General features: G+C 40.9%; 1 protein-coding gene across 4 annotated transcripts in view; it reads left to right on the top strand.

Moving 5' to 3' along the window:
• Positions 1-24,050, top strand: part of nfic (nuclear factor I/C) — a 52,656-nt gene extending 28,606 nt beyond the window's left edge. For all 4 annotated transcript variants that reach the window (XM_040048569.1, XM_040048571.1, XM_040048568.1 and 1 more), the window contains exons 6-13: positions 224-298; positions 1,372-1,504; positions 4,530-4,651; positions 7,881-7,994; positions 11,100-11,257; positions 12,525-12,708; positions 13,825-13,913; positions 14,255-24,050. In XM_040048569.1, the coding sequence (XP_039904503.1) occupies positions 224-298; positions 1,372-1,504; positions 4,530-4,651; positions 7,881-7,994; positions 11,100-11,257; positions 12,525-12,708; positions 13,825-13,913; positions 14,255-14,275 (896 nt within the window). In that variant the 3' untranslated portion in view covers positions 14,276-24,050. The remainder of the gene's footprint in view (positions 1-223; positions 299-1,371; positions 1,505-4,529; positions 4,652-7,880; positions 7,995-11,099; positions 11,258-12,524; positions 12,709-13,824; positions 13,914-14,254) is intronic.
• The last annotated feature ends 888 nt before the right edge of the window (positions 24,051-24,938 follow it).

The following is a 24,938-nucleotide window of genomic DNA, read 5'->3' as shown; positions in this document are numbered from 1 at the left end:
ATGCTGTTATTAATATTTATTACAAGTGGAAACATAGACCTGTATAAATTAAGAAAACTACTCAATTTATCAGTTATATTTTTGCTTTGGACTGCAAAGACCAAATAAGCTATTTAGGCATATCTGTTTAATTAAACATCAAGATCCAAAGTGTAATTATATAAATACTACCTTAGTTTATCTATTTTCTTAGTGTGTAACTGCTGCTGTTTTATTTTTGCAGATGGTCCAGAGTTCCAGGAGAGTTTTGTAACATCAGGAGTTTTTAGTGTTACTGAGCTTGTTCAGGTCTCGAGAAGTAAGCCTGCTTTACCATTATGTTTACCTTTACACAGCTACGCTACCTTTGGCAGTGTTCTTACAGAGGCTAGTATTGTCATTGTAACACCAACCCTTCTTTAGCTCTGTCTTGACAGATTTGGTTTAAATATTTGAATTTGAAAAATGTTGAAGGGCATATTATTCTTGGACTAGTTTGAGAATATAAGAACAAAATGCAAGTGCAATTTCAAGTCGTTTTTCATGATGTCAATTGAGAGCACTGGTGGAGGCTGTAGCTCAGGCAGCAGTGCAGTTTATTAATCAGAAGGTTGGTGGTTTGATCCCAGACTGCTCCAGTCTGTATACCAAATGTCCTTGGGCAAGGTACTGAACCCCAGGTTGCTTTCTGATGCATTCCTCAGAGTGTGAATGTTCAATAGGAAGCACTTATGTGTAGAAGGGTGAGTGAGATATGCTGTATGAAGTGCTTTGAGTGCTCAAGTAAAGTAGAAAAGCACAGCATTTCTAATTTGTTGGCCTTATTTTTTGGTAAGATATGGTAACAACAGGATATCCATATCCAATTTTCACCCTCATTTAGCTGTTTATAGAGCCTTTGTCTCCTGGGGGTGGAGAACATGTCATGGTGGAGTACATCAATCCTATCAGGATAGTTTGATCTCAGGATAAAAGTGGACCCACAGAACAACTCAACTCATTTCCTCTAAATGGACTTGAATTTCTAAACATGTGGAATCACTGTCTCTTTTATTAACCATGTAAAGTGTTAAAACAGAAAACATTACAGCCTTTTGTTTTGTTTTTATTCGTGACCTTTAAAAGTAAACTGATCTGGTATGACTGGTGATCTGAACTAAGTGGAGGAGGCCATAGCAAAATCTTAAGCGTTGACTGTGAAAGTCAGTGAATTACATGTACATGATTAACAAACTTTCCTTGCTGCTTTGTGAGTAGATATAATGAAATCTAGATAGGAAATTAAAGACTAGTCAATTAGCACAGTATTGGGCTTTGCCACACACTTTGTGTACCTGATATTCTGTTTTAAGTGCGTAACTCATAAACACAATCTGTCTTTTTCCCATGTAGCTCCTGTTGTAACAGGAGTAGGGCCTGGTTTCTCTGTGGGGGAGCTCCAGGGTCATCTGGCCTATGATCTCAACCAGTCTGTTAACCAGCCAGTCAGTCTCAGACGATCACTGGCCAGCACCTCATCCAGCGGGTAATTTCACACACACACACACACACACACACACACACACACACACACACACACACACACACACACACACACACACACACACACACACACACACACTAGTTTTCATGTCTTAGTGAGCACATCTAATTGACATAATGCTTTCCCTAGCCGCTTGCCCTAACCATGAAAAATGAATGCCTAAACATAATTGTAACACTGATACTTAAACCACATTTTGAGCCTCAAAAATGTCTTCAAACCTGCGGGTTTGCATTTTGTCCCCATAAGGGACTGTACAATTTTCTGTCCTCACAAAGATGCCTAAACATGCACACACAAACAGGGTTGTAAATGGAGACTTCAATTTCTGGTGAATGTTCAAGCACATAAAAGGCAAAATGCAAGTGCACATTAAAATATAGGAGAACGAAAACAAATACATAGAAAGATAATAAAGGGACAACCAGGAGGCCTGTACTCTGAGAGCATAAGATGGGTCTATGCCTAAAGTTGCTCAGTCAGATTTTTTGACATATAAAGGATGATGCCTATATACTGTACATATACTGTACTGTACATTTATGTATGCCTGCAGGTAAGGCTGGGCACTGAAAGCCGACTGAAAAGTTTCAGAAATATTATCAAAAAGATTGGACTGACTTGCTGAAATATAAGTCTTTTCAACTTTACAAACTTTTGAATAGAAGGTGGCTGATAAATATTTAGAGCAATTGCACTTCTGCAAGGTAGAGGTTTACACTTACACTGTAAAAGTGTAAGTGATGACAAGTGATGTGTGAGAGTTGTAGGTTTTTGAGGTTTACCTTTTTAATTCTTTGGAAAAAAGATGGAAGTAGGAAATCCATTTGTCCAATAATCCTGTCTATTTTAAAACGGATTCACTGGGAAGGATGAGCAGCCAAGAAATGGTACAGAGACTCATCCCCTGACTGCAGTTACTGTAGGCTCTGATGTCTGTTTGCAGTAAGATTCATGTAAACAGTGCTGTGAGGTATGGCAGGATACCCCTGAGAAAAATACCTCAGTGATCATCTTGTTTAGCCCACTGCTGCTTTAGTTTTCCTGTCCTTGTTTAACCTTTCTAACACTTCAGCCTTTGTTTTATTGGAGAGCACAGTTTTCTGAATTGCTCATTTAAATCACATTTAATAGGATAAAGTAACTTGAAGAATTTATTCAAACAAAAGTCTCTTTCTTTAAGGCCGTGTTTTGCTCTTTGCTCTCTTACTATTTTCTTACTTTTTTCACTGTAGGTACAGAAACACCTTTAGTCATTGACCCCAATACAAAAATAAACTTTCTATAGTACATTTGTGCCAAAAATAAGATAAAACTAAGCTCAGCCAAGCCTGTATCTGTGCTGAAGGGTTAATGTTAGGCAGTAATAAATGAGCGACTACCACAGGAAAGGCTGGCAGAATTTCTTCTTTGTCACAGTGAAGAATTAGTCAGCTTTTCATTCAGTCGGCCTGGTAAACACACGTCTGTGGCAAACTTTTGATTTCCCCGGCCATATCACACACACATATCTGCACAATTTGCAAGTTTGCTCACTTACAAAGAAGGATTGGAAGAAAATGCTGCAGTCAGATGAAACCAGATTTGACCTCTTTGACATCAGCTCCACCCGCCATGTTTGGAGGCAGAAAAAGGTTGAATGTGACTCAAAGAACATCATCCGCACAATCAAACACAGAGTTGGAAACATCATAGTTTGGCCTGTTTTTCTGCTAAAGATGATTTCACAATAAAATCTTGGATGAGAACCTCCTTCTCTCAGCCAGGACGTTGATGAGATGAAGCACATTAAGGTGGAGAAAGCTAAAGCTTCCAGTTTCTAAGCAACAGCCAAGAAACCTAAAGGATTTAGAGAGAGTGTGTGAAGAGGAGTAGGCCAAAATCCCTCCTGAGATGTGTATAAACCTGGTGACCAAATACAAGAAACTTCTTCCTGCATGTAGCAGTAAGAAGTAGCTCAGGAGGTATCTACTGATAAGACAGTTGGTGCTTCGATCCCTGACTCACCCCAGTGGGCATGCCAAATGTCCTTGGACAAAGTTGCTCTTGCATCCATCGGAGCATGAATGTGTGTGAACGTTAGTTAGTAAGCACTTAAAAGCATAGAAGAAAGTGCTTGTACGATTGGGTGAATGTAGCATTTTGTATAAAGCGCTCTGAGTGCTCTGGAAGAGTAGACACGTGCTATATAAGAATCAGACAATTTACCATTCTTGCTGGTTTACTGTTCTTGAGAATCAAATACTTTTTTCACAATGATGTGAAAATCCGTTCAGAACTTTTAGTTAATGTGTTTTCCTGTTTGACAATCTCTCCATCAAAACAAAACTGTCATAAAAACGAGAAACCGTTCATTTCTTTCTAAGTGAGCAGACTAGCAAATTCAGCAGGAGATGAAAGAATTATTTCCTCCACTGTATCCAGTTGAATGTTTTTATTCACTAGGCATCTTAAGTTTGCAACAAGTATTCATTGGAAAATCAATTGCACTTAGGAGGAACATTAAGTGTGCAGTGTGTTATTGTGCGGACTAAAATCAGTATATGGTTGGAAAAGTAAGAAACACCACTTATTCTTTACAGAATTTATCTGACATGATAACAGTACACAATAGTTTACAGAAATGTTTTTTGGTTCTTGCCCTTTTTTGGCTTTATTTAATAATATTAATAATATTTAATAGTGACAGTAGAGACTGACAGGAAAGCAGAGAGAGAGGGGGGGGGGGGGGGGGGGGGGACATGCAGCAAAGGCCAGAAAGGCCCAGAAATGGTTAAATGAAAATGGGCTGCCAGGGTTGGATTGTAAATGATTTGGGTCTCTGAATGAAACGGGAAACAGTAATGCTGCTAAATAGCAAGTTGACTTCAGCCCACACACAGGTCCTTATGGCCTCACAGTAATCTTACCTTATGCATTTTAACACTGGACTATGCTTGATCTCCTCACATGGTGCTCAGTGAAACCAGGATCCTAAATGTGTGAGCATCTCTCTATGTGTCTTCAGGAGTAAACGTCATAAGTCTGGCTCTATAGAGGAAGAGGCTGATAGTCCAGGTGGGGAGTATTACCATTCACCTTCCTCACCAGCCAGCAGCTCCAGGAACTGGACTGATGACATGGAAGGAGGTAAGACTACCATATCGACTTTCCTATTTACAGTCATGCTGCTGAACAGATTAGGGCCAGGTTTACTAATACATTGCACCATCACAAACGGGTTTTTGGCATTTAAAAAAATATTGTTGGTAATTATGAAGAGAGCACAGTGACATAATTGAATGCAAGAGGCGGGATTTTTATGTGACTGACTATGTTGTATATCTATTTCTGTGAGGAGAATATTTAAATCAAGTATGCAAACTAATGTACTAACATTTGTGTTAGTACATTTGTGCAATTTACTGCTAATTCATCAAAACTAACAACTAAATCTATTAACTAAAACTAACCTATTTGGGTATTGTGCTCAGATGCTAATTTGCCCTGTTTATTAAATCTGGCCCTGGCATCTTGTGATGCACTTATTTGGATTATTATATTTAAGATTAGCATGTAGGAAAATCCTGTTATTCACCAAAACGATACTAGCTAGTCAGTAGTATAATTAAATAATAATGAATTCATATATTTTATCAGTATTTTTATCAAGAGGCAGGGTCATGAACAGATTCTGGACAGTTGTTATGCATAAGAATAGGATTTGCTCAGGCAGCCTGTATCAGCTGCTGGCTCAGCAGATACCTTCTATACATTGCAATGAAGGGCGCGCTGCATCACTGACTACAAGAAGGACAACACAGTCAGTGTTCAGCCCACTGCATCTCTTGCAGACGAGCTTAACAACTTCTATGCTCGTTTTGATGCAGACAACAGAGAGCAGATCCTCTACCCTCAGGAGGACAGTGAGGCTGCAACTTTAACTCTGAAAACAGAAGCTGTGAGATGGACCTTTAAAAAGGTCAATCCTCACAAAGCTCCGGGACCGGATGGCATCCCAGGCCGGCTACTCAGAGTGTGTGCAGACGAGCTGGCAGAGGTGTTCACCAACATCTTCAACCTCTCCCTGAGGCAGTCAGTGGTCCCCACGTCCCTCAAAGCATCCACCATCATTCCCGTTCCCAAAAAATCAGTGGTCTCCTGTCTGAATGACTACCGTCCTGTTGCACTGACATCCATCATCATGAAGTGCCTGGAGCGGCTGGTCAAAGGTCACATCTGCTCCTCCCTCCCTGACACACTGGACCCTCTTCAGTTTGCCTATCGGACAAACAGAGCCACAGAGGATGCCATCGCCCTGGCAACGCACACCACCCTCACTCACCTGGAGAAAGGGAATACATATGCAAGGATGCTCTTCATCGACTACAGCTTGGCATTTAACACCATCATCCCCTCAAAACTTGCCACGAAGCTCGTCGACCTTGGGCTGGAAACACCAATCTGCAGATGGATTCTAAACTTCCTCACAAACAGGCCCCAGGTGGTGAGAGTTGGTAAGCACACCTCCTCACCACTCATCCTAAACACAGGTACGCCACAGGGTTGTGTGCTTAGCCCCCTCCTATATTCCCTGTTCACACGCGACTGTGTTGCTAAACAAGAGTCCAACATCATCATCAAGTTTGCGGATGACACAACCATCATAGGCCTCATCACAGGCAATGATGAGACGGCCTATAGAGAGGAGGTGATGGCGCTGTACGAGTGGTGTCTGGAAAATAACCTGACTCTCAACATCAGCAAAACTAGAGAGATGATAGTGGACTACCGGAAACGACCAGTCAGAGAACACCAGCCCATCCACATCAACAGTGTCAAGGTCGAAAGGGTCAGCGGCTTCAAATTCCTTGGAGTCAACATCACTGAGGACTTCTCCTGAGGCTGAGGAAGTTTGGCATGAACGCCAACATCACCTCAAATTTTTACAGGTGTGCAATTGAGAGCTTGCTGACGAGCTGCATCACAGTTTGGTACGGAAGCTGCTCTGCCAGCAGCCGTAAATCACTACAGAGGGTGGTGAAGGCAGCAGAGCACATCACTGGCACGAGGCTTCCTGCCATTCAGGACATTTATCTCCAGCGATGCCTCCGTAAAGCACACAGCATCATCAAGGACCACAGCCACCCAGCACATCAGCTGTTCTCCTTGTTACCATCTGGCAGACGTTACAGGAGCCTGTCTGCTCGGACTACAAGACTCAAAAACTTTTTTTTACCACCAAGCCATACGACACCTCAACCACAACACTTAAACACATACAACACAGTCCACAGGACGCACTCAGAAGCTACCTGCAGCTTCACAAGTACTCTGTTTAATCTGCACTGGTCACTCCACTTTATTGTCATTGATATTTATATTTAAAAAGTGCAATACTGTAATTTTCTGCTGCTTATTCCTGTGCAATATCTCATCTGCCCTCCCGTCATATTTCTTTTCAAGATTTTCTTATTTAATCACTAGTGTACATATATTTATATTTATAGATACATATATATTTAGTCATCTTTTCTCTTTTACCACATCTCTCTAATATTTTGCTCCTTACTATTTTTCTATTTTTTTATTACTTTATTTTATTTATTTTATTTTATTATATTTTCTCCTACTGTATCATGCTGCTGAGTGACTGCTGCTCGTCAAACACATTTCATTGCAATGTTGACCCTGTGCTAACTTGCATATGACAAATAAAACTGAAAACTGAAACTGAAAACTGTGCATTTTAATCTGCTTTAGCTTTTGCATCCCACCACATTTATGCTATGTGACTCAGTCAGTCCATATTCTGTGACTGTTGTCTACTCTGGGGGGCTCTGGGAGGGGCTCTTACTGTTATTCTCATTTCCAGCTTCCCACGTATGCACATGGAAGGGCACCAATGCCTGCACTCCTTGCCTTATACTTTCCAAATACCAAAGAAGAACGGCAGACCACATCTGACATTTAAGAATGACAGGTTCCTCACGCCACTCTAACAAAGTTCTAATCACCGGCGCCTAACCTGGAAATTCTGATTCTAATTTGATGGAGCTGAGTATCACTTACATACAATGTCTTACTTTTTTGGTTAGGTGCCACAAAACGTTTTAAAATGCAACATCAGCACAAAGGGAAACAGTTGGAAAACCTTTCCATTATAAGCCATGCAAATACCTGTGGTCTAGTACACAACTGGTTTCTGCTGAGTCAGGATCGTGTGCTTCATGATTATATATTATATTATTTTAAGACCAATTTCTAGAGAAACTGACATAAGTACAAATGACAGAAAATTTTGGGTGCTTTTGTGTGTGTGCGTGCGTGTCTGTGTGCGTGTCTGTGTGTGTGTCTGTGTGTTGTGGGATTCATTTAGGGCTGTCTCCCCCGGTGAAGAAGGCAGAACTGGACAGTCCTTCTCCCCAGGAAGACTCACCAAGAATGGGTTCCTTTACTCAGCACCACCGGCCTGTTATAGCTGTTCACAGTGGTCAGTAGCACACACACACACACACACACACACACACATACATATATATATATATATATATATATATATATATATATATATATATATATATATATATATTAGGGGTGCAACGATACTCGTATCAATATTGAACCGTTCGATACAGTGCTTTCGGTTCGGTACGCATATGTATGAACAATACAAAATTTGTAATTTATTTTATCAACTTTCCTTCAGATGATGCTGTCTGTGTTGAGCGCTCAGTGAATCTGCGTTCGACTACTCCGCCTAGGCTGCACTGTCGAGCGCAGATCCACTGAGCGTTCAACACAGACAGCATTGTCAGAAGGAAGAGCGCAGGGCAAGCTAGCGAGACAGAAGTTAAGCTCTCCTTGCAACATGGCAAATTGAACCTCCCCCACCCTCATTCAGATCTGGCGTTTGGAATTATTTTGGTTTTCATGTGACGTATGACCCTGAAGGTAAGCGCGTCATGGACTAAAGTAAAACAGTATGTTGGATGTGCCACGCAATGCTCAATTACATGGGTGGGAACTAGTGTGTTAGCGCAGTAAGCTCGTTAACGTGTTGGCCGTCTAGCCCCACGCAGGGGTAGCTCGGAGATTTGCCGTGTTGTGGCGTTAACGTCATTTCAACGAGATTAACGCTGACAGCACTAGTGGGAACACAACGAATATGACTGCACATTTAGCCGACATCATCCTAGTGCAAAGACAAGTGGAAGCAGACAAAAACAACAAGCATGAATGCTACAAACTTTACCCGAGTCATTTAGACAGCCGTTAGCACATGATTCTCCTTATGGGGACCTGATATGTTTAATATTGTGGCGAGCTCAGACAAGGAGGAGACGGAGGTATCGTTTGGTCTTGCTTCCCGTGAGCTAGCCAGGGAGCACAGCCGTTTATTGACATCTGCAGAAGAACAGCAACAACAACACACAGAGCGCCCTCTAACCCCGGAAGGACACACCGTCGCAGCGAGAAGGCGTCACCTGTCACTATGGCAACATAAACAAAACATAACTGTACAAACAGAACCCCGAACAGCGCTGACCCGCTACATAGCCCCCACCTAAGGGGTCAGTCGTCCCCGACGACCCCATTACCCCACACAAAGTCCTGCAAATGTCCAGATGCCTTCTTTTGGCGCACCGGCCGGTCACGACCGGCGGGGGAAAAGTCACTCGGGTCAGAACATGGGGTGCCACCATCATCCCACTTCTGACACCAATGTGGCGAGCTCAGACAACGAGGAGACGGAGGTGTCGTTTGGTCTTGCTTCCCGTGAGCTAGCCAGGGAGCACAGCCGTTTATTGACATCTGCAGAAGAACACTGCCGCTAGCTAACTGCTCAGCGCGGCAACCGCACAGCAACAACGACAACAACAACACACAGGGCGCCCTCTGACCCCGGAAGAACACACCGTCGCAGCGAGAGGGCGTCACCCGTCACTATGGCAACATAAACAAAACATAACTGTACAAACAGAACCCCGAACAGCCCTGACCCGCTACAATATGCTGCTGAGAATATAGCCCAGAAGAAGCGTATAGTATAGCTTTTATTTTGGAAAGAGCCATTTCTCTGTAATAAACTCTCTTTTCCAAAGATGAGTGATTCCTCAATCAGATACAGGTGTTACCGCGCCAGATCCGCGGCCCCGAACCGTAGTAAGGAAACCTCTGGCAGTTACTTGAAGGTTCCGTAACTGACTCGTAGCCGGCAACAGCTTACTATACAGGTCAACTCCGCTAGCAAAAAGATCGAAGGAGGCGTAGGAAACTGCTTCACCGAACTTTATTTCTTCTCTAAGGCACGAACACCGCGTACAGTGGGCTGAAACAGTTTACTCACAGCGAGCATCGCCGACACAACTCTGGCTGTCGAGGGAGTTATTATATTCCTTTTATTTATTTTCTTTTCGTCTCTTCTGTAGCTAACCGTTACTTTCCCCCTTCTCCGCTCTCTCTCTTCACACACACACCAGGCAGTCCCGCTACACACATCCCGAATACATTTCCCATCATGCTTCATCCTTAAAGGGCCATGCCTGTAACACAGGGCTTGCAAAATGGCTAGCCCGACGTCCCGGAGCTAGCGATTTTTCCAGTCGGGCTACCAAAATCTATCTCTGCCCTGCCCGTCGGGCTATTGTAGGAAGAAAAATATATGTCAATGCTTTTGCATTCTTTAGGAAATGTAGCTGGGTAATTATGTCATTGGCATCGGTGAGCCACTGTCAATATGTGACATATTGAAATCGCGTTTGAATTTGCGCTTGTTTTTTGCTTTCACTTTGCAAATGTCCAGGTGCCTTCTTTTGGCGCACCGGCCGGTCACGACCGGCGGGGGAAAAGTCACTCGGGTCAGAACATGGGGTTCCACCATCATCCCACTTCTGACACCAATGTGGCGAGCTCAGACAACGAGGAGACGGAGGTGTCGTTTGGTCTTGCTTCCCGTGAGCTAGCCAGGGAGCACAGCCGTTTATTGACATCTGCAGAAGAACACTGCCGCTAGCTAACTGCGCAGCGCGGCAACCGCACAGCAACAACAACAACAACACACAGGGCGCCCTCTGACCCCGGAAGGACACACCGTCGCAGCGAGAGGGCGTCACCCGTCACTATGGCAACATAAACAAAACATAACTGTACAAACAGAACCCCGAACAGCCCTGACCCGCTACAATATGCTGCTGAGAATATAGCCCAGAAGAAGCGTGTAGTATAGCTTTTATTTTGGAAAGAGCCATTTCTCTGTAATAAACTCACTTTTCCAAAGATGAGTGATTCCTCAATCAGATTTATTTTTTTAATTACTTTTGTTTCAGCAACATTAAATTTAAAAACTGTACTTTTGAGTTAAAATATATATTTATAATTTTAATAAATAACAAATTAAAAAGGCATGAACATTTTTTTGTATCGAAAAAATATCGAACCGTGACACCAAAGTATCGAACCGAACCGAACCGTGAATTTATATATATATATATATATATATATATATATGTGTGTGTGTGTGTTAATGTTAATGTTATATGTTAATTTGTTATTTACTTAAAGGATGCACAGAACAACATGTCATTTTTTTTCTCAGGTCTGTCCCGGAGTCCACATCCCTCCTCATCTCTTCATTTCCCATCTTCCTCCTACTTCCCCCATGGAGCGATCCGTTATCCTCCTCATCTTGCCCAAGACCCTCTAAAGGATCTGGTTTCATTAGCCTGTGACCCTGCCAATCAAGCCCCTAGCTCAGTGAGTACATCTAGTCAACACAAGCCAACACACTATTCCCTTTCTCCACTTCACCTCAAGCTAGTATTACATGTATGCTGCAAAAATAAGTACAAATGTTTTTGAAGACAGATATTTCTTGTGCAACCAATTCAATCACCATATTAGCAGTTCCTCCAGACCTGCAGCACTTTGTAACTATAGACAGGGCTGCACATAAGTGGTCCGCAGATGCACATGTGCTGTCAAAATAAAAGACGTGCGCCAGATAAGAAGTTGCAACGCGCGTTTGCGTACATAAGATTTTCTGGAGGAGGACAGACGTTTGTTTAGAACTCTTAAAGATGTCAAAGAAGCAAGCTCCTTTAAGCAATTACTTTGGTGTTCCTCCACCTCCAAAGAAATGTTAGAAGGAGTCGGAACCGCAACAAAAGCGCGTATTCTCTGAAAAGTGGTTGCAGGAGGTGAGCTGGCATTTGTTTGAAGCCAGAAAATCTTATGTACGCAAACGCACGTTGCAACTTCTTATCTGGTGCACGTCTTTTATTTTGACAGCGCATGCGCACCTGCAGACCACTTATGCGCACCCCTGTCTATAGATGGAGAGTGACAATATCTCCACATGTATAAACATAAAAGTAAAAAAAGACACAAAGAGAAGAACTTTGATGCAGCAAGTACTTTTTTTACATAAAAAAAAACCCTGAATGTGGAGCGGTGAAGGTAGAAGCAAGTCAGGATATGTGTGTGTGAATTAGAGGGAGACAGGAGGAAAGGTGAACATGCAAGGTGTAGAAATATAGAAGGTTAGAAATGAGGACATCAGAAGGACAGCCAGAGAGGCTGAGATAGTTTGGACATGTGCAGGAGAGCGAGTGCAGATATATCAGACAGAGAATGATGATGAAGATGGAGCTGAGAGGCAGGAGGAAAAGAGGAAGACCTCAGAAGATTCATGGATGTAATAAAGGAGCACATGTAGAGGGCTTGTGTGACCAAGGAGGATGCTGGGATAGGGTGAGATGGACGCAGATGATCTGTTGTAGCGACCCGTAAAGGCAGCAACCAAAAGAAAGAGGAAATCGCATCTAATTTTTTATTCCACACTGGATATCCACAGTGCAATGTATAAATTAGACCACTTCCTGTGAGTTCCAGTCTCCACCCTAAGGAGAAAACCCTCAGAGGCACATGACATCACCTCTGTCCATAACACTAGCATATTTCATATTACTGTGGGTTTAATGCTTCTTTAATGAATAAATTTCATATTTCCAAAATATTCCAGCTGAATGGAAGTAACCAGGTCAAAGTGCCCAGTCACTACATCTCGTCACAAATGTTGGCACCCCCTGGACCTGCACCCTCTCTGGCGAGTCCCCCATCCTCCCTTTCTAGGCCGACCCTTCCTACAGAGTCAAAAGCTACTACCACGTCCTCTGATGCAGGAGCAAACTCCCCCACATCACCCAGTAAGTATTCATAAATAATCTACTATATATACAGATAATATATACATATATATACAGTTTGTACAAAACATTTCAGTGAATACCGGTGAAAATGAGGCTTAGAGCATCAGTGACAAGTAGAGCAACTAATGATCTGTTCCATAAAATCAAATAACTTCCAGTATATCTTCAGTAACAAGCTGGTCAAATAAAAGTTATTAGTAAACGCTGCAAATTTGATTTTCCAAAGTATAAGCAAATATTAATATGCTGCCCAGAATAAAACAGTTCAGTGGAAGCTGCTGTGTACACTTCCATGTCCAATGCACGATATTAGAATTTTCTCATATTTTGTCAAGTTTGTGATTTCTGACAGAAATCTGATGCCATACTGTTATTCAGATCAACTACATACATTAAAAGTGGAAAATGTTTTTCAAAAACGACACTGTTAGGAGATGGTCATTATCATTCAAACACAATATGAAAAGAATTAACTCTGCCTTTTGAGATACTGCTTTCTGCACTCACTTGGTTGAGCAGGTGACCCATTTGCACTTTCTTGTAAAAAAAGGTATGAGAATAGACTGGGAGGTCCAGACGCAGGAGGTGGACTGATGTTAATACCTGATAAAGACAGTGTTGTTACAATGCCGTTGTTAGTTAGCAGTTAATTGAATATTTTGTTTACATTGCTGTTCCAAACCTTTCTGCTCATTTTTGTGTAAACATTTAAATGTGTGTCAGTTGTATTTCATATACAGTGGACACTTAAAGCCCAGATCTAAGCTGGGCGACATTTGTGGAGTTTGGGGTTTTATTTCAACTTCCAACCTGCAATACAGACAGAATAAATATAATATATTTATAGAATATAGAGTAAAGAGGAGATGGGCAATACTCTGCCCAGTTCACATCAATTTCTCAGATAATTCTGAAGGGAAAGACGAACAATAAGCAAACTTAATTCAGCCAAATATTCTACAGTGAGCAGAGTTGACTTCAGGGCATTTGATGCTGTACTATGCTATAGTTGTTGCTGTTGCTGTTGACGGAACTCATTGTGTAAGGTGTTGCATTGTTCAACTAATTGTGAGTTCATGGAGATAGTGTAAGAATGATGTTGTTAACCCTCAGCATACTCTGCCCCGGGGACCCCTCCAGCTAATCGATCATCCTTCGTGGGAGTCACCCCTCGAGACCCAGGTGGACTCTACCAAGCGCAGGTCAGTATGGTTTACTTCATTGTAAAAGTCGTTTCAGGAAGGATTAGATGACCCCAAACACCAGAAATTTAGAGATTTCACTGTTCAATATCTGGAAAATTCTGGTATTTTTAGTTCTGTGCCGTGTATTCCCAAATGGAAGTTTCAAAGGTTGAGTTGTAGCTGCTGCTGGCAAACGTCTCTCTAATACTGCACATAAATGTTTTCAGTAGCAGTGTTTAGTTCAACATGATCAAGAAAGTCTTGGATTATACTTGTGTGTGAGAGGAACTCTGACTTTGTACATTTCTAAGCTGAGTCGTTGTATTTGTGTTTTAATTGTGTGTCTGTCTCCTTTCCAGTCTTGGTATTTGGGCAACTGAGGGAACTTTGGAGGAAACGTGATTGTCATGACAGTAAACTTCTGGGGGGAGAAAATAATATTGTGAAGACATTTCCAGAGGAAAAATATATTAACCTCTGGTCATACATATATATAAATATACGTTGCAATATATTTATATATGTGTAAAGAGACGTCCTGGATGGAAGAAGGATGCTGGGCTCTCTCAGCCGTTTTATATCCCCAGAATGAACTATGCTTTATGACATTACATGTTTGTCACAAATGGCATATTTTCAAAGAAAAGTAACGACTTAATGCAGAGGTTTCATTGGTCCAAATGAACTACAGACCAGAACCAGGCATCAACACATCAGATTCTCAGAAGCCTGAAACTTAACTGTGTCCCCAGGATGAGTCCTGTTTCCCTGGGATGGATGTCAGCCTTGACCCCTGTACCCTGGATCTCGACACTAAGTCAACTACAAGGCCTATATAGACCTCATCCCTCCCTCAACACTTAAAATGCCCCACTCTCCGCTGCAGGTGCTGCTTATAATATATGCAAATAAGCCTCCTTTAATTTCTGAACCGACCAGAAGAGGTTGTTAATATTTAATGTTTATTTGCACTTTTTAAGTATGTCATTGATACGTCTGAAGAAAATTACAAGCTGAATAGCGCAGTTTCTTTCACTCTTCCCAACAAAACACAGAGGCTTCATCTTTTTTATTGACAATCATCCACCTGAAATTATTTAGTTGCTTTGCAAGGCTCATGTTTGTAAGACTGTTTGATTGTGCTCTTTGGTAGAAAACAACGAGTAATAGTGGAATATAAGAGCTATATTCATGCCTCCTCCTCCACAGCACACAATGCTACAGCTGAAAGCAAGTGTGGAGCAAGGCCCAGTTTTACTATGCCATGTTAGAGTGCATGAGTGGGCCATGACCTCAGTTCCAAACGTACAGTGTTTGACATTGACGTGACTTCCTCAGTAGAATTATCAAAAGGCAAACACATACCTGGATGATGTGGCAGCACAGCCAGCAGTACATTGGCTGCTGAATGTGGCTGAACTGTAGCCTGGTTGTGTAATGTAGTGTGCGCGTGTGTCTGTAGATGATTGTGTATGAGAATGTGATGGTTCCTGCATTTCCACACTCATTCCTGCTTTGAAGAGATGTCCTGTAGTTTCTGTTTGTCTCAAAATGACAGGATCTGTGTTTGTGTGTGGGTGGGTTAGAAAGAGATAAAGCAGGTGCTGCACTATGATTACAGTAAAATACGTTTCTTTCAAAAGTTATGATGTGGTATGTTGCCAAGCTGGAGGTTTAGCAGACTGTTTTTTGTTTTTGATGAAGTTGTTGATGCTGATGAGCATGTTATGCATATATGACTTGAACTGTGGACAAAATCTGGGTGTGTCGTCTAGCTGTAGAATAAGTGGTGGTCCCTGACAAGTTCTGCTCTGTGTAGTTCAACCCCAACCCAATCTGAACAACGTGTGATGGAACAGCAGCAGTAGGGTTTGATTTGGGACTGGGCTGGGCGACACAGGTGAACAGAAGAACGGTGCTAGAGTTGTTTTCCAGTTTGAAGTGCCAACATCAACAAATTAAGCATTTTAAGGTAGGTCGAGCCCTTGGTTTTCTGTGTAAATGTTGATATAGAGTTTGCATTATTGCTAGCGAGGCAAAGCAGTGTTCTGTTATCGCTGACGTTTCACAGCTTCAGTTACCAAATACATTTCTATAGTGGTCTACTGAAAGGCTTGCAAGCTACATTTTAACATTGACTGAAATCTTCAGAAACATTTAAAAAGGTGAAAAAACATAATGATGAAAGAAGGAATAAAATTGAGGATCAGATTCTTGAATGCACCTTAAACATCATCAGTTCTGGCAAATAAAACTCATTGTAAACTCTAAAAGAAACAGTAGTAGACATGTGCACCATGGCCCTTTGATAAATCTTACACAATGTCATTTGTGTAAGATAGTGTTACATGTTGACAATGTCAAGATTTTTAAGAAGTAATACATTATAGTCTGTGCCATACTTTATTTCTAAGAACTGGTGAGTCTAAAGCAGTCTCCTAAACACTTGTCGGCATATTATTTTTCCGTGGATGTAACGATGTAAAAATGTGTTTTTGATATGTGATTGATCTGATTGGATACCACACGAGAAGAGTTTCCGAGTAACCTGTATTATTCACAGGAAATTTTCTGCTGGATTGTTTCTGCAGTCCGTCAGTTTTTTCCACTTGCTTTCTGTGCACAGAGAGTAAGAGAAAACTCCAGACATTGTTCCTTGGTGTAGTTGTTGTAGGCTGTTTCCATGACCCACATTTGTCTCCATCTCCCTGGAAACAAATATTCTTATTGGAAGAAAGTTTTTTTTAAAGTGTCCCCACTGCTGTGGTCTGACCAATGACAGTTTTCTTCAAGTCCTATGCTTCAGCACCTTCAATGCGAAATAATAAAATGAATATTGGTTCAGAGAGCCATATATTTTCAGCTTTAACTAGGAAACCCAATGCTCCCTAGGATGTAGGTCTGAACACTTTCTGTTCTCAGAAAAGAAAACAGAATCTTGCAGAGCTTTGTTTCCACGTTCTATGGAAAACTCACCCGAGGACATTTTATCATTCAGCAGGACAATGATTCAATTCTATAATATTCACATAGCACCAGTTTAGTCTTTATATGGTAAGGTAAACATTATGATATAATACAGTGAGAAAAAGGGGAGGAGAAGTGCATGTGCCCCAGCAGCATTTAGCCATTTGAATTTGTCATGTGGCTCAACAGCACTAAAACTGGCTCAGTAGATAAAATAAATGTTTGCAGTGTGTTCTAATAATAGTCCGTAAGGGAAGCATATATAATGTAGGTACTGGTCCCAGTACAGAATCTAATGGAACTTCATGACTGACCTTTTTGCGTGAGGAAGTTTTGTTTACGTGATTAATTCTGAACCCCTAAGCTTGTGGCGCTGTGTATTTAAAAGGGTTTACGCTCAGACCTGCTCAAGTTAAAGCAGAGGCTTTAAAGAGAATGTGCTGAAGTTCAACAGCTGAAGAAGATAGAAAATTGCTTCACTGGGCTTCCAGTGAACTGTTAGCAAAGCAGGTGGTATAGTCACTGGAAATATTGGACCCAGGATTTCCAGTGATATTTACAGTTTTGATCATGCAAGATACAGGAAGCAAACATCTGTGGGATCATGCAAACGCCTTGCACCAAAATGCACCAAGCAGCAGAAAAAGGCAGCAGTTCACAGATATGGACAGGCTTCACGTGTGTGTTTGTACAGCAATTCGGACAAAAAACAGAAATTCCATTTTAACATTTTCCTTCTGTTTCTCCTGCCTCCTGTTGTCTTTACATTTATAAATGCTTGTGTGAGTTACTATGGGAATGAGCATGAATGATCAATTTCTAAGGAATCTTACTTGGACGTGTCCCCATATAATTTGAATCTTATATCTTGAAATTTGATTTGATCTTGTCTGTTTTCTGTCAGGCCACACCTAAAATGTACTTTACCTTGCATTAGAGCAGAGATGTCGGTGTATTTCCTTTTTCTTTCCCACGGTTTGGGGGCTATAGCTAAGTTAATTTAGTGCCTACAAGGGATCAATGACATGGACAGAAAGTGTTGATATGAACTGGATTTTAGTTTAAGGTTCAGTTAAAGTTGTCTTAAAGCTGATGTATATTGCATGGTGCTGTCCTGGTCGCTGTGCTGACCTAACCAATGCATGGCTCAACTTGATAATACCTCTCCATCTCTGTCTTGCTCTTCCTCATCCTTCTTTTCCTCCCTCTGTTCTGCAGACTACATCAGAGGGAAGTGGATGGAAGGCTATATGTTTCTTTGAATTTAATAATAGCTCTGTTGTTAAACTTTTGCACGATATTTCGTAAAACACATTATGTGCCTTGCCTTTAGTTAAAGAACAGTAATATTTTATGGAAACATGATCATATGTTTCACGGTACAAAAAAGCTGCATGTGTGATTACTCGACATTAACCAGTGTAGCAAGTGCACATCTTTTGGTTGTGGTGGTGCGCCACCTGAGATAGTAACTTACGGCTAAGCTCTATGAAAGCTTCCACTAGCTGTTTATCATCTACTCTGTTATCCTAAAGATAGAGCAATTTTTACAGTGTGAAAGGAAGTGTGTGAAACTTTGCGGAAATATGCTCTTTTTACTGTCGTATGAAGAAAACAACTTTGTTCCCTAAATAATATACATTTGGTTGCAATTAAGGTAGCTCAGCTGTTATATCATGACCTACTGAAAGTGTGAACTTGGTCTGTATGGCCCCAGTGACGCAGGCCTGGAGATCAGTTGACTACCATCTGGCAACTACACATGAGAAAAACGTGTCCTCGGCTACTCCGAGTGGTAGTGAAAAGTGCCACACAAACCGGAAATGGACAACCTGTGCCGTCCAACTAAAAGTTTTGCCTTTTACAGCTGGTTGGCTGAAGCAGTGAGGCTTGACTTTTACTTTGAAGGCTAATGTCCTGTCTTTTCACTTTGCATAGCAAGTTTTGCTCTTGCGGGTGTAGTGTTTAGAGACAACTTGGCATCTTCCATGCAAACTACTGTGGCAGTCTGCTAGCATCTAAAGCAATCACAAGGAAGTTTTTGATGCAGCACCATCTGTGTGAGCAATTTCACCCAGCAACCACTCGCCATCTGGTTGGGAAATATCCATTTTTCACTGGAAGGTTCCCAGAAGTTGACAGGTCTCTAGGCTGGTGTGACTGAGGCCTAAGTGTGAGAACTGTAGACTGTGATCCAGCCTCCAAGTATATACACCTGCTGTCATATATATCATTTAGGTCCCATGCTTGATTTATTGCAACAAAAACACGTGGACACATGGAAAAGACTGCAGTTCCCAGTATTTTCCCAGTTCCTTTAGACTCTGTGGATTTTTCTGGTGTTATCTGAGATACTCAGGTGTTGCCTGCACTCATATAGCTGATTGGATTCAGTGGCTGTGCTGTTTAAGGCTGGCGTGTAGGCTGAGGTGTCTGTGGGCTAATGTAAGTGAACATTATTGGTGTTGCTATGTGTAAAGTCACATGCACACATTGTTTGATATTTGCTTAGATATGTGTTATATGAAAATGTGGACACCGTTGTGTTGTAGTAAAATGTTTTTTCTGGGTGTGGTGCATGGGCTTGACTAATGGATGGAAGCTTTGATTTGAAAATACACTTTGCAGAGGCTAAAACATGGGTTGAGAAAGTCAAGTCTGGTGGTAAGTCCTGCCTAAATGTTCGCAATACAAACAAAAGCCATTTTCAGAGGCACTGCTCAGCTCTATCTACTTAACGTTTTATTGTCCCATGTTAGATGCATATAGACACATTTAAAGGTTCTTATTGCAGGGAAAAATCTTGTTGGGCTTTAGCTAGTATGGCCACGTATGGTTGCCATGTAATGGAAGCATGTTAAACATGTACAGGTTTAGATTTCAGGGCTTTGCAGCTTTATGACTGGTGATGAGAACACCGTCCAATTGCCTATATGACGACTTTGATCCTGTTACTCAGCATGTGGTAAAAGGCCATAAATGACTTTGAGTTAACATTATTTTTACTCATCTTCGCTTTAGGTTATTTTTAGGTTTTCCTTGGGTTATTATTACTTTGCTTTAGAATTATAGTTTTAAACACATCAGTGTGTATAAAAATATATACAAAATGCACTTATTAGTTATCAAGATGTACAGAATGTTTAAATCATTTGTGGCTGTCTTATACAGTAAGTGGAAACCATGAAATGGGGAAAATTGTGTCTCTTAGAGAAAAATGTGGACAACAAAGCTGTTTGGTTTGGACGTCAACTGAAGTGAAATGACACAATGCACAACTGCTAAGACTTCACAATCTCCTAAATGTGTCATTGTGATAAAGAAATGTTGTCACATGTAGCAATGTTTTTGTAATACATAAATTATGTCCTGAAATATTGAAACTTTTTTATAGGATCGAGCTGTTTGAAATTACTCATTGGGCTTGACTAATGAAATGCTTCTTCTTACTGTAGCACCACACTTATAAGAATATGGCCTTATTTTTGCAAGCGTCAATGAAGGTTGAGTCAACAGTTAAAAATGTTTAGGTCAAGTACTTGTGTGCAGAAATGGTATAAAACAAGGAATCATTTATCCAAATATTTTGGTGAAAATTAAACGAAATAGGGCTTTAAAAAAGCATTCAGTCTTGGACTATACTGGTCCATCGCTGCTTCAAAAATAAAGGTCTTCACCACTGACACGTCATCCATAATAGGGCAAACACTGAAAGAGAGAGAATGGCAGCAACGTGACGCTCTAGCAAGTTAGAAAAGAGCAATATCTGGTCATTTTATTGCACATCAGTTGCACAAACACTTTTACCCGCTGAGGGTGGTGATGGTATGGGAGCTTATAGGGCGTGCCCTCAGGTATTAGTTTCTTCACACACAGACCTAAGACTTGTAGCAATACAGCAAGAACCCACCAATCCTGGTCAGGTGTACAACTTTAGCAAATCAGAGGATCAGAGACCTCCTGAGGGGAGTTCCATCAGAAATTATGAGCCAAAGTGGAAAGTGTAATTGTTGCTGCAAGATCATAGATCGAAGCTGAGTGGTAGAAGCTTTAATTCAGGGCTTTATATGGACTTTGATAGTGGCTGTGATTATAAACCTTAAATGACATGTATTTTGGCTCGAATGATATCTAGTAACCTGACTATGGTGATATATCCAAAACTGTATGAAGACAGACTGTGTTGCTTGTACGGTTACCAAATCTTTATGTACTTTACTTAATGTTAAAACGATGAAGCAGAGTATTAACCTATGATGGGTCTGATTGCGGTTAAGTTGTGATGAGGCCCACTATTTGCAAACATGTTTTTTCTTCACGCGTATAGGAAATATAGAACTTGCTTTTAGATTTAGTTGCTTTAAAAGTTTCAAATACATTGTTAACAAACACTACAGCCAAAAATGCCCATGCAAAATGTGCAAGTGGTTTACAAAAAACTGTACAAGCTTTGTAGTTGTTCCTTCTCCTCCAGCTGACGACCACGATAGAAACTCACGCAAACCTTCACCTGTGGAAAGAATGTACGCACAGTTTACTGGCACGTGACTTAAAATCCACATTTTGGATGCAATGCTGTCAGGAAACAGTGTGAACTGTTGATGTGCGTCTTCATTTCTGTTTCCCACCAAACGAAAACCTGACAACAGGATGCCTAAGTAACACACTCACTCTGCTGAGTGGAAGACACATGCCCAGTACTGTTAAGGTGATAGCGTTTCAAGCTTGTGCAGCATGTTTACACAATGTTTGAAATAGAGGTCTATCATAATCATATCATCATATCATAAAATACTGAAATCAAGATCAAATTTATCAAGAATTACAGCTATTAATTAATCATAATTGGCATGTGATGTGTCTTGATATTATGATCTTTTTTTTTTGCTATAAAATTCAACTTTAAAGAAAGCGACACACCAGTTCAGGCTCTCATGCAGACAGTGTCCTCTTACCGAAAGTGTACAGACATGCAAACTCATCAAGTTCCTCGCTCTATTCAAATAAACCAGCAGGGCAGCAGCAACTGAAAAGTTCTACCAAAAACAATGTCAATAAGCAGTGCCTATCACTTTACTGTTGGAGGTATTTTGTAAGCTGTAGGTGTTGTTTTCAGACCCTACATGGTTTGGTGACAAACAGCGTTGCCCTCACCGGTGCAGGTCCTGAAGTAACAAGCCATACAACAAACCAAAGAGTTGAAGGAAATCTAGAGATAACACTGAGTGTGCATTTTGGGGGACACTAAAGTTCAGAGGTTTTGCAGTTTATGGTACTTCATGTTATGCTGTACTACGTTCGGGGCCTACAGCTGTGTTCTATTTTCAGCTTTTATAGGTCACGCGTGAAAAACCTTATAAATGCAGCACAAATGTGATGCCACATTACAAACGGAGCATCTGTATCAGTTGATTTATCCACTGCAGTGTGCTGTCAGTGCATGGAGGTCTGTATTATCATTATTATGCAGTTATAATAATGTGTCAGTTGTAGTAATCAGCTCTGTGATTTGCTTTCACCCACTGTCTACTATTTCCCCCTGCAAGCTAGTTCGCTTCACCGTGTTTTGTAAGACCCCACCCCCGCGAACACACACACAAACACACAGTGCAGTAAATACATGCATATTTATTTTGTGCCACAGATACAGACTGGCGTTAACTGAGCGTGGGGTTGACTTGGTTCCCTCTAGATTTTTTTGAAACTCTGTGGTTTAAAGACAAACAAGTGCTGTTTAGGCGGCCACTGTTATTATAGTTCAAATTCTGATAATCAATGTATGTGTCCATATATTTCATGTTACACTGCATCACACCAGAGTCCAAACTGCTCGATGATTGTGATTAGCAGGTCATGTTCAGTATTGTGAACAGCTGTTTCTGAGCAAACAGTCGTACTGCAGGTGGTACTTCCTATTTTTTAGTTTCACGGCTGCAGATGATCAGATGTTGAACTGTTTGCTGTATGAGGAACAAAGGGACTGCAGAGGGCTCTTTTCTATGAACTATCAATGATATTCAATGCTCTACCCTACTGCTGCTGTTTCCTGGAACAACTCCATTGATTTGGTGACTCCAATATGTATTTCTTTTTTTTGCTGTTACTTGAAATGCATGTTTGCTTTTTAATTTTTTTTAATGGCCTTTGAAAACCTTTCCTGTAATTCAGACTTACAGCAGGAAACCACACTTGGTTACTAAAAATGGGATTGTAGAGCTGCAGGTTTTCCTCTGACAGTGATGCCATATTGATTTGTTTGTGTAACTGAAAGTACATTGCTACTGCACAGTTTACTCCATGTGCTCAAGATAGTATGTAATGAATGAAAGTTTTTTTTCTCAGAGAATATTTGAATGCATATTTGAACATTTTTTTTCCATCATAACTTTTCCAGATATTATATTAAAAAACTGCTTGCTTGCTTCCAGACATATATCCCTTACATCAGAGAAGGCATAGGCATTAAAACATGTCATCAGTTATTGCATGACTGCAATTCACATAGACTGTCGTCCTTTTCACATTAACTCTATAGTTGGAATTGAGTTAGCCATGTGATAACAACAACAAAATCTTTTTATCACTTAAAATGGGCATGCATGATGCACACTGAGGTACGCTGGTACCTAAAAATAACAACGCTGCAGTGAAGCAGAGAGCGGTCCCCTGTTACAGCGATATGGGAACGCCTCTGTGTTCATTATTGTGTACTTTGGTCACAGTTTTAACATCTGGATAGAGCTGAGTCCATTCCATTCCATATTGGAAAGCTGAAGTGCTGACATTAATCCTGACCTCGAGATTTACTGTGGAAAGGGCTGCTGCTTCAAGCAGAAAGTAGTTTCTTGGCAGCTTTACCGAGCCTTTTAAGTACTTTTTACTATGTGGATTTTTTGTTTTTTGTTTGTTTTTCAGCTGAAATTATTGTCAGTCATATATTTTTGCATGGCATAAACTAAAGTCTCGCACTTACCGGTCTGATCCTCTTTGAATGTATAATGTTTGCGTGAAAGCCGTCTGAACCAGTGTTTATGACCTTATGTTATTCATCTGTTGTGGGGGATATTCAACCTTTAGAACCACATTTAGACATTGCTATTGACAGATTCTAATGAAGTCATTTCTGGAAATGAGTATGTTTCCCTATGCAAAAATATACCATTAATAAACATGCTATTCTAAAACTCAGCCAGCAGGCTCTGTGTTTGTTCATTCATTCATATCTGCTGTTATTATAATGAGAATGATTTATTAGTGGACCTCCAACAGACCTCCAAATGTGAAGATCTCTTTTGAAGAGAAATTTGAAATGATCATCCCATTTCCAAAAAAGTGGTGACACTGTGTAAAGTGTAAATAAAGCCATGCTATAAATTGCAGTTCTCGTAAACACACTCTGCATTTACAATAGACTCTCAGATTTAGCCATTCTTATATTTTGCTTGTTCTTATGTTATTGTATTTTTGCACACCTCTGTTGCTTGTGAAGCTTGCACACAAGAATTTCACTCACATGTACTGTACCAGTGTACCTCCACATGTGATGTGACAATAAAAGTGATTTGAGTTGATTTAGAGCATAAAACACACATCAAAGGAAGTAAAAAGGTTATTTTGGATGTCTGAGAACTGAGGAGAACCATTGGTGGTAAATGGACTGGTTCTTTTCTACTCTACAGGGAGTGCAGAATTATTAGGCAAATGAGTATTTTGTCCACATCATCCTCTTCAGGCATGTTGTCTTACTCCAAGCTGTATAGGCTCGAAAGCCTACTACCAATTAAGCATATTAGGTGATGTGCATCTCTGTAATGAGAAGGGGTGTGGTCTAATGACATCAACACCCTATATCAGGTGTGCATAATTATTAGGCAACGTCCTTTCCTTTGGCAAAATGGGTCAAAAGAAGGACTTGACAGGCTCACAAAAGTCAAAAATAGTGAGATATCTTGCAGAGGGATGCAGCAGTCTCAAAATTGCAAAGCTTCTGAAGCGTGATCATCGAACAATCAAGCGTTTCATTCAAAATAGTCAACAGGGTCGCAAGAAGCGTGTGGAAAAACCAAGGCGCAAAAT

Source organism: Simochromis diagramma, unplaced genomic scaffold, assembly GCF_900408965.1.
Source record: "Simochromis diagramma unplaced genomic scaffold, fSimDia1.1 OVJJ01000557.1, whole genome shotgun sequence".
In the NCBI taxonomy this organism is placed as follows: domain Eukaryota; kingdom Metazoa; phylum Chordata; class Actinopteri; order Cichliformes; family Cichlidae; genus Simochromis; species Simochromis diagramma.
Note: the sequence above shows the minus strand (reverse complement) of the source record. Positions and strands in the feature narration are given on the sequence as shown.